The sequence below is a fragment of the Atta cephalotes genome (assembly GCF_000143395.1).
Source record: "Atta cephalotes unplaced genomic scaffold scaffold00011, whole genome shotgun sequence".
Lineage (NCBI taxonomy): Eukaryota > Metazoa > Arthropoda > Insecta > Hymenoptera > Formicidae > Atta > Atta cephalotes.
This window is the reverse complement of record NW_012130075.1, coordinates 5,407,227-5,418,359: the sequence shown is the minus strand read 5'-3', so window position 1 is coordinate 5,418,359 and position 11,133 is coordinate 5,407,227. Positions and strand designations below refer to the sequence as shown.

General features: G+C 32.7%; 1 protein-coding gene across 1 annotated transcript in view; it reads left to right on the top strand.

The window, feature by feature from the left end:
- LOC105617153 (lachesin-like) overlaps positions 1-11,133 on the top strand; it is an 86,475-nt gene that overhangs the window by 33,151 nt on the left and 42,191 nt on the right. The window contains exons 4-5 of the mRNA XM_012198723.1: positions 8,275-8,424; positions 8,932-9,082. Of these exons, the coding sequence (XP_012054113.1) occupies positions 8,275-8,424; positions 8,932-9,082 (301 nt within the window). The remainder of the gene's footprint in view (positions 1-8,274; positions 8,425-8,931; positions 9,083-11,133) is intronic.

Below are 11,133 nucleotides of genomic sequence, written 5' to 3'. Positions count from 1 at the left end.
GTGCAGGCCCGCTGTCCACGAAAGAGCACCAGGAGGGCCAGTCGCAGTGGCCAGTGATTTATTGGGTAGTCTCAATAATGATGAATGCCCACAATTTTATGCACTAACAATACGCGAACTGGCGTGAATTTACTGGGGTTCAGCGCGGGTTTTTACTGATCGAGGTGGTACTAATTGACGTGAACTGATTTGGTACTAAGCGACGTGAATTACTGTAGGCTGATTTCGTACTAACGCTCTGTGCTTCCGCGGGACCTCTATTTACATCCTGAAAAAAGGGCATAATGCTTTTTGTCTATGTGCAATAGTTAATTGCAATGTCATGCGAGATTTACGATTTTTATAGCGTCCTATCATAATCTAAAGTGCATCGTTAGAGGAATTTCGAGAAGAAAAGGAATAATTTACGTTTTTCTTTAAAGAGATAAGATTGCTCCAGACAGATGACGAATTCTGTTATTCTCATGGAAAATATGGCTAGGTAAACAGATGGCTAGGTTACTGTATGCAACTAGTTTTGCGTGCAAAGCAACCATTTGCGAGTTCGATCTTAGATAACGTTACCGTGGGAAGTTATCCTATGCGTTTTATGATTTTTTTAGGCGCGACATGGCTTTCCATAAATTGGTCAGTCTGGGACGACAAAATTTGGATTTTTACTATTGCGTGATTTCGGTGCATTTATTAGTGTCTTTTGCAATCTTGTCACTTTTCGAGCCTGCATTAAGGTTATTACTCCTTCCGAGTTGACTGACGAGTTTTCGCGGAACTTGTCCCTCTTTCCAGTTCTGTCAAACCGTTATCAAAGGATTCGAATCTCATAGACGCCAACCATAGTCACGACGTAGAGCTGATTCTTTCGAAAGAAAAGAATCGTGGCGTTTGTAGAACGTAACAGAATTATGATATTAATAAAAAATGAAAACACTTCTCCGATGATCTCTGGCTATTAGGTAGAATTACGGAAACATCCAAGATAGGATGAACTAATGCGCATAGTCTCTATAAAAACTAGTCATGAATTAATCAAGCGAGCATTAACTAAAATATGCGTTTTTCCCATCGATGACAATAGGCAGGCATAACATGTAACTTAGTTCCTATCACAAGACTACAAGATTGTTTACTCTTGTAAGACAATATATTATTATTACAAGTTAGCGATAAGATTAGTATTAAGATTTATTATTGCAACTTAAGGATCATTCCACAATGTAACGATTTCACCATAAATTATGTACAAGAATATTATTATTACTCCCTGTCAGTTAGAGAAAGGTGATTTATCTTTTATGTAACTATCTAAGCTAAAATCATATTATTGACATTTATTTCTTACATGTTTAACTTGCATTATGACACAATATTGTATTTATTAATATTTCAAAAGTTAGACTTTCCAAAGGAAGATGGCTCCGTTATTGGGAGTTCTCCCATTACAATCGTCGTTGTACCGTTGCTAGCAAGCATGCAATGAAGCATACAAAGTTTCGAATATCTTAGCACTTACTTCTACCCATCCGCATATAAGACGATCGAGTAAGATCGCAACAAATTCTTCAGAAAACTGTTATCCTTCATGATTACATTCGAAATGCCGTTTCATCTTACTATTGAATAGCCTTTTCAAATAGTTGACAGTGCCCATTTTGAATAATTGATATAAACTTCCTACTTGCCTCAGTTGGTTACACAAACATCCGGTTTGCACGCACGCACGCACGCACACACACGTCACATTCTTCCCATATGAACTTTTATCCACACGTACGCAAAATCTTTCTCACGTCCTCGCCGTGAGTTCTCCGCTATTGCGAAATCTCAATGTTTAAATGATAATAACTCTGCAAAAAAAAATCGTAGAGACCTGAGACATCACGAGTTGTTCTCGTCTTGGAAGATCCTGTCAAACGAGCCTTCACTTGAATCTACATACAATTTAAGATTTTTCCGCCCCCCTTCAAAAATACCTCTTTTAATACCCTTCCCCTAAGTATATGTTCTCAGTATACGTGTATCGCGAGGGCATCAGTGCGCGAGAATTGCCTGTGTTTCCGGCGAGATTTGCAAGTCTCGTTACTGTTCGCAATATAGTTTCTTTCAAACTGTGAGAAACCACTCGATGTTGTACTAAGTGCGAATTACCTATGCACGCATCTTACCGAGTTATCAGTTATCAGTCTACAAACTTCGCCTACTGCGCGCTTTGAATAAATCTTCAATTCGACTCAACAATAAAATTTAAATTCTTACAACGAAGAGAATCGTTGTAATTACACACCGCTTTGGCGAGCGAGCCTTTCTGACAAGGTGACATTATCGTCATAAATACACAACTAAGAGACATATTTTTTTTATATGCTAACTCATGTTTAAGAGATAAAACACCACTTTAAAAAAACGATATTTTCCTTTCAAATATCATTGGAAATATAAAAGATAAAAAAAAATTTTTGAAACTGTGAAATTTTTGAAATTTTTGAAATTGTACAGTTTCAAGAGAATTTAAAGTTATAAAGAAAAACTGTTCGATAAGTTTCACTATTTTCAAAAAATCATTAGCTATATTTTGCAACTCAACGGAATCTTCTATTGTTCTTCTAATTACAAATTTCGTAATTTTTCTCGAAACATTTGGAAGCTTTTTGAATATTGATATCCAATTGTGAAATGCTTTAAATATAGGATTTAAATTTCCTATTTCTTCTTGAGCTTGTAAAGCCTTTATAGATCGATATCATGAATGATTCAATAGCTGCAGAATTTATCACGTATAAATTTGGAGCTATAAAATAATTATTCTATACGATTTCCACCTGAAAATGTAATTGTTCTTCCCATCATCTTAATTGACATTCAGATGAAATTCTTCTAAATTTATTTTGCACTGATTTTAGTCTACGATTCCTTTTGTTTTTATATTTTTCATTGTCTCAATTCCGCCAATACTCAACAGCTCGTCTTTTATAAGAACTGTCAAAGTCTACGTCATCATTTGAACATTGAGAATGAGAATTTAAATTATCTTCATTCCATGCTTGTTCATCATCTTCAATTATTTCAGAATTATGTAGTTTATAAGGTTCTTGATAATCGAGATTGATTTCTTCTATTATTTCCAATTCATTGTAGTGAAAAATGCTATATTTTGTATATTTTCATTTAATTCTATTTCTGCTTCGGTTACTAGTGTTTCCGTTAGATATATTGAATTTATAAATGCTAATAAAAGTCTAACAAGCGAATTGATAATCATTTTCAAAGATTAAACGTGGCTTTGAATCATAATATAAAAACAATTTAACAAATTGCACAGATATGATTATGACAAAATTACTGCATTACTGAACGTAAAACTGTTACGTGAATATTCTTATACTGTCCATTTGTTATATTTATCTTGAAAATACAGAAACTTATATCATAAATTACCGCTCAATTATTATCTAATCACTTATTATCCATGGGCGCATTCAGCAGTAAAGAGCGCTACGAAACTATCCGCTGAATAGTGTGTTTTCTGCATCCTTCAACATGTTGCGGGAGCGGACGTCATCCTATTGAGCGGAAAATTTTTTTTTTAAACTTCGGTTCGACAATATCTTCGTTCAGTCGAGTCACAATTTACAACTGTGTCAAGACCAAGCAGCATTTCAACACATTTCAGTCGATCCATGTCTTCTCCAAGTAGCCTCTCAATGAACTACATTCCTTCTACTCCGTGTCCACATTCGAACAAGATCTTCGCCATTGTCTAATCCGATTGCTGCTGGTTCATTTATGGAATTAGATATCGATATCAATAATAGTAATTCTAATTGCACGTTAGAAAATGAATATTTAAACGATAAGTTGAGTTCAGAAGGCAGAAATGTCAGATTCAGTTTCTGTACATTGTACTCCATTAAAAAGTGGCCAAAAAAGGCAAAATTTAAAGAAGATTTACATGTGAGAAAAAAATTGATTGCAATTGAGAAGGAAACAATTTTAAAAGCGATGTAACAGTTAACAAAAAGAAAATAATTCGATTCAAAAAGAAAGAAACGAACTTTTAAAACAATTTCTTACGAAAATGTAACGTTATTAAAAAAATATTATTAATGTTATTATGTAATGTTATTAATAATAAATTTTCATTTTTGCATACATATGTTTGTTTATTTTGACTTACTTTTGTACTTTATTTACTTTGAATATTTTAACCCTATTTTCATTACTTTATATATATTTAATTTACAAATTATTTGTAATATAACTTCTTTTTCAATTGTTTCCCAAGCCACAGATAGATCTTCAGATTGATGACGATTACTTACGTATATGAGCATGGATAGCGTATATATGGAAGCATTAATAATTAATTCTCGAATATGTCATAATGTAACTTTATTACACATGGCTAAATTTGTAAAAAAATAATTTTTAATTTTGATTTAAAAAATTGAAAATTTAAGAAAATTATGGGTAGAGGTATTTTGTTAAACAAAAAAATAAAAAAATTTTTTTCTTTAATTTATAATTTTAATTTATAATTTTAAAGTATTCTTGAAACCGTACAACTTTTGTTTAAAATTTTTTTTTATCTTTTATACTTCCATGATATTCGGTTCGAAAGAATACCGTTTTTTTTCAAAGGGGTATTTCACCCTTTAAACACACGTATAAAAAAATATATTTCCCTTAGATTTTTGTGTTTTACAATATATTTTATGGAGAATCAAATCGATTCCAGTTGGAAAACTTCCCTTGTTAGTAGACATATACAGTGTGTTCCCCATAATTAATGGTTCGCTCGATTTTTCAGATACTTCCGATAGTTAAAAAAAAGATTAAATGGTGAGTATTCATCTGTTTTATGTAGGTTATAACAAGCGATAAAAAAAATTTTTAAAGTTTTCTTTTTTAAAAAGAAATGAAATTTAACTTAAATTTTTTAAATAGCATCATACAATTTTTTTTCATGATGTAGGATTCTTTAAAATTCATTGTCGAAATGTCACTTTTATTGATTTTATTGCATATTTTATTAAATAAGTACATGTACGTATGTGTATGTATGTTCTGTATTATATTCAGAGATTTTTAATATTGCTATTACAAATAATATTACAAATTTGATATTAAATATGAATAAAATCAATAGAACATTAATAATAGTGACATTTCAATAGTGATTTAAATTTGTCTTGAAGGTTCCTACCTTCATAAAAATCTTAAAAAAAATGGTATGTTATTGTTTAGAAAATTTAAGATGGCTTTGATTTTTTATAAAAAAAATTTTTTCAAATTTTTTTATTTCATGTTGTAGCTTGTAAACAAATAAATATACACCTTATAATTTTTTTTTTAACTATCGAAAGTATCTGAAAAATCGTTCGAACCGTTACGCTAAATATTCTGTATATGGTTTATTATATGATTTTTTGAGGGAACTATCCATTATTTTGATTTGAAAATCCCAGCGATCTAAAGGTTAATCAATTTTTAAAATTTAAATTTTCAAAATAATAACGATTGAAATAATACATAAAACATAATATTGATATTTCTGAGTTATATAAAGTTATTTTGATGAAATTGAAGCTAAAACGATATAAAACAAATAAAAAAAAATCCGCGATAGATAATCCGCGATGCGCATAATTTCTGTAGAAAGTGCTCATGAAAGCCTCAAGAGGATTATTAAATAAAAAAAAGGTAAAATTTCAATCTTTTTTTTCTTAATTCTACTACCAATCAAGGGCAATGTCTCAGATAGTAGAGATGAATTCAAAATTCTCGAATAATAGATGCTGTACGGCACTATTACAATATTGATAAGATAATTAAGTGTTAATATCTTAGTTACTATAGTTGTTTAGTCGCGTTAAAGCGAACTATTATTGAAGTCTGGGAGAATAGGAATGAATCCTCCCTCAATTACATTTATTGTTATTGCCGTTTTATTATCGATTTTCTCATGTCGGAAATTAAAATCGTAAAATTATTTTTTTGCATTTGAAGATTTCCTTTTTTTTTCTTATAGAAATTGATCCGTGTGTGCGCGAATATAAATAACTATTACGTAAAATGTGAATTTTCTTTTTTCATCCGATATCTAATTCAAACGTAGTCATCATTAATAAAGAATTAGATATGATCTTGTTTAGAAAAATCCTAGATGCTTATCGATATTTCCGAGAACGGTGATCATGACTCCGAAGATTATTAGGTGTACAATTTTGCTTCCGCCGTTTTTTTTCCGAAATTTGAGGCTTTATTGTAAAAAACTGGTTATACATTTATGATTCAAAATATTGTCCATCGCTGGTCACTACTTTCTCCCATCTTTCGGGTAGCGTACGAATCCCGCGTCGAAAAAACTGGTCATCTTTTGAGGCTATCCACGAATCGATCCAATTTTTTACTTCTTCATAAGACCGGAAGTGCTGGTCAGCCAGGCCGTGTGCCATTGATCGAAACAAGTGATAGTCAGAGGGAACAACGTCTGGAGAATACGGCGGGTGGGGTAGGACTTCCCATTTCAACGTTTCCAAGTATGTCTTGATCATTTTCGCAACATGGGATCGAGCATTGTCATGCTGCAAAATCACTTTATCGTGTCTCTCGTTGTATTACGGCCGTTTGTCTTTCAATGCTCAAACGCATCAATTGCGTTCGATACCGATCGCCTGTGTTTCAGTCAGTTTTAACAGTTCATAATACACTACGCCGAGCTGGTCCCACCAAATACAGAGCATGACCTTGGAGCCGTGAATATTCGGTTTGGCCGTCGACATAGAAGCATGGCCGGGAACTTCCCATGATTTTCTGCGCTTGGGATTATCATAATGAACCCATTTTTCGTCCCCAGTCACAATGCGATGCAGAAATCCCTTCCGTCTTTGCCTTTCAAGCAGCTGTTCACAAGCAAACAAACGCCGTTCAACATCTCTCGGCTTCAATGGCACCCAATTTCCTTGCTTCCGAATCATTCCCATGGCTTTGAGGCGTTTTGAAATGGCTTGTTGAATCACTCCCAATGATCGTGCCAATTCTTCTTGATTTTGACACGAGTCTTGTTCAAGTTATGCCTCCAATTCTGCATCTTCGAAAACCTTCTCTCTTCCACCGCTATGCCGGTCTTCGACGTCAAAATCAACGTTCTTGAAGCGTTGAAACCACTCACGACACGTTCTTTCACTAATAGCGGCCTCGCCATAAAAGTATTTGAGAGCATTCGATGAGCCTCAGCCGCAGATTTCTTCATATTGAAGCAAAAAATTAAAACCTCCCGCAAATGACGAGAATTTGGCTCGTAAACTGACATTTTCAATCGAGAATAACTTTATGATGCAGACACAAATCGACTAATGTTTCTATGGGGTTATGTTGACAGATGCCCAAGTTTATTGTATGACGTCTATGATCTATTTATAATATTTCGACCACCACTTACCGCTAAAGCCATCTATAGGAAAACGGCGGAAGCAAAGTTGTACACCTAATAAATTGGAGACAAAGAGAAAGTAACTGGAATGAGAGCAAATTTGTGGTGGTTCGAGACAGCTAAAAACTTTCTGAATCAGTATTTTTCGCGAATATATAGATTGAGTGTATGAATATAATATACGAACAGGGGCAACAAACAAGCAATTTCGTTGAAATAAATTCCTCTTTGTAAACTGACCTCGAAGATGGATGAACGTGAGAGCAAAGTCACAATCGAGAGTTCCTTGTATAGTATCTTGATTTGTATATTATATAGAAATCAAGAGAGAGAGAGAGAGAGAGAGAGAGATAGAGAAAAGAGCTATGTCGCGTAAATTGCAGCATATTCTCGCATTCACGTTTGAGTCTCTTGAGTTACCAGAACTGATCGAAGTAATTGCCTGCATCTTGTTTGTGCGATCAGGTATCCTTGAATTCATAGCGTGACCGTGTAATCGCACTATTTGCAAGGGATTTATTTTATATGTTCACTTTTTTGATGTCTATAGAGGTGCTTTCTTTACGGAGAGCTTATTTACGATCGGTGGTCTCTATAATTTAAGCGTATATCTTTTCATTTTTATTTCTCTCAGTTCGCCAGTCAAGTTATTGTCTGATACTGACATGTTTCCGTATTGAGTGAACTTTCGCTTCCTGTTGCTCCTTAATCGGAATGTAGTAATCATAATCTAATAGAGTTCTGTTGTTTCTTGTTTTATTGTTTGCTCATTGTTTGAAATGAACGATGGAAAGGAAACGGGATCGATCGTTTTTTTGTGTAAAATATTTCTATTATGTACACAGGTGGTAGCACTTTCGAGAAGCACGATCACTACAACGGTTCACTGCTGCATTTCTATCGTGTCGAGAGGCGGCAAATGGGGGCGTATCTCTGCATCGCTAGCAACGACGTGCCGCCAGCAGTTAGCAAACGGGTGACGCTCGCTGTGAATTGTAAGCTCCGTTCGCACGTTCTCCAATCCGTTCCAATCTGATTCACAAATTATAATTATGGAAAGTAATTTGCCAATATTTTTCATATACCATAGTCAAGACACGATTCGAAAGAGAAAACAGTTAAGGGAAGCTTCGAGATAAATTTACAAAATGAAGAAAATGAAAATTTGATTTATTTCACTACAGTAATTTAACAAAAATGGAACTCCTTATTTCTTTCCCTACAATTTCTAAAATAGGTTCGAATATTTATTCTGGATATAATATTAGTTTCAAAAGCTACTATTTTGCGCTGCGAAAACTCGTACTTAAGCTTCAATTATGCGATGCAAATAAAAAGAAATTTTTTGCCAAAAAAAAACTTGATTTTGTGCATAATCAGAAAAGAATTAAATTTTCATTTCCTTCTTAAAACGAACTCTATCTTTAAGATCTTACTTCCTTCGTACATACATTTGTGAAAAGCTTCTGCTCTCGTTTCCTAAATTTATTTTATTTCCATAGTCGCACCCGTCGTAAAAGCACCTAATCAGTTATTGGGCGCTCCTTTGGGTACAGACGTGCAGCTTGAATGCTATGTCGAAGCGTTTCCGAATACGATCAATTATTGGGTAAAGAATCAACGAGGCACGGAAGACGAAATGTTATTGGAAGGGTAAGTTCTCCTTCGTCATTTTCTTAAATGAATAATCATACGTGATAATATAGCTTAAGATATCAAGTACTCATACGGAACCGAATGCTATTATAATATTGCTGGATGTTGTAAAGTTACAATATTGCTAGAATATTTTATGTTCTATGAGATAACCATAAAAGAACTATGGTCAGTTTCTTATGCAAATTAAGATCCTGAGTCGTTGAGGTATAGGTAATGGATTTGATTGTATGGCATTCAAAAAGGATTAAAAAATTTCATAGGCATAACCTTTACATCTAATAATGATTCCCTGTAATGATTTTCCTAAGTGTTAGAGATGTCCAAAATTTGCTATTATACGTGGTGTGACGATAAATTTCGGTAAATTTTATGAGAAAATAGACACAACTTAATTGATATACAACTTAATTAATATACAAATGATCCTTATTGTTCTTCAAAGTAATCCCCCCTTAAAGACGATATATATTTTTGACAACATTCATATAACTTGTGAAAACTTAATAAAAATACATTTTTGAATATCATCTTAAGTTTTGTTATCAGTTCTAATAGAACGAATAGTATGCAGAAATCATAATAACATCATAAAGGCATCATGATCTTATTTGTTATAAGTTTATTTTGAAATACCAAATATCATTATAATGACTTATAACACAGGCCGACAAAATTTAGGGGGAGATCTTGTGCTTTGAATTTTGAAATATAAAACCAAATAATTCGAAAGAAAAAAGTCGTAAAAAATATCTGATAATTTATACTTATAGCTGTATGTTTTTAGTTTAAATTCTTTTTCGAAAAACTAATTTCTGACTATTTGTTCAGAAATTATCGAATTTAAACTTTCAAAACAGCTCGCGCATCACTTATAGTGCATGATGTTCTCTTGAGTCTGATCATCGAATACAGGAGCTTGTTTAATTGTTTTTAATTAACTGATTTCAAGCCTGAAATAAAAAATATCACAATTCAAAATGGTGGATCCAAGAGGAAAAATTTTAAAAAATACATACATGAAAATCAATATTTGGTGATTTTGTAAGTCTCTGATTACTTATATTGTAATTGTTGAATTGAAAATAGCAGATTCATTGACAATGAATAATAAGTAAATGTACATTGATGTACATTTGTAAGTAAATGTACTTAATGATGATTTTACTGTTATCCATCCTGTATCACGTGGAGATATTACCTTATTATAATAAGTCCATAAATAATCAAAGTAATTTCCGTACAAGGTCAAGCAAGTATGCTAGCCGCGATATAACTTCGAATGGGTGATCGCTTGAAAACATCATAAAATTAATTTATTAATTCAGGGAAAAACATTTTTGTTACACAATAGTTACTATTCGCCAAATTATAGTTGACCAATAGTTACTATTATTCAATAATATCATTGGTTCCCAATCGTATTTTTTTATAACGAATGTGTATACGTATGCTTAACGGAGATTCAGAATGATAAACAGAGCAATAATCAATGGGTGCTCGATCTTAAGAGGTGGTGCTGCAATATTAAATAAAAATATATTCATATTTGAGTGAGATGGAACGATAATGTAAGCTGAATTAAAGATCAATATTTGATATTTGGAATTAAAAAGTCTGTACTATCGACAAATTTGATCATCACTCCAGCATCCTTTTAATTTAAAGATGATTTTTACCAAAAATGGACCTGAAAGTTATCATTCATTTTTCGTGTATCAAACTTTGTAGGATAATGTCCTCGTTTTTGTGGTTCTTTTCCATGCTGTTTGTTAAACAAGGATGAACAATCAAAATTGATCAACGAAATTGAAAAAAAGCCGGAATGTCCATTTTCAGGTTTCTCTCTGCTTTTATAAAATTTTCGCAAGCGAAACGAACGTTGTCAGAAGTATATTGTCTCTAGAAGAGATTATCTTGTAGAATAATAAATTTGTCCTACAAATTTATTGTATATTAATTACATTTGTATATTAATTAAGTGATGTTTATTTTCTTATAACATTCACCGAAACTTTTTGTCGCCATGTATCATATATCGGTCTTAT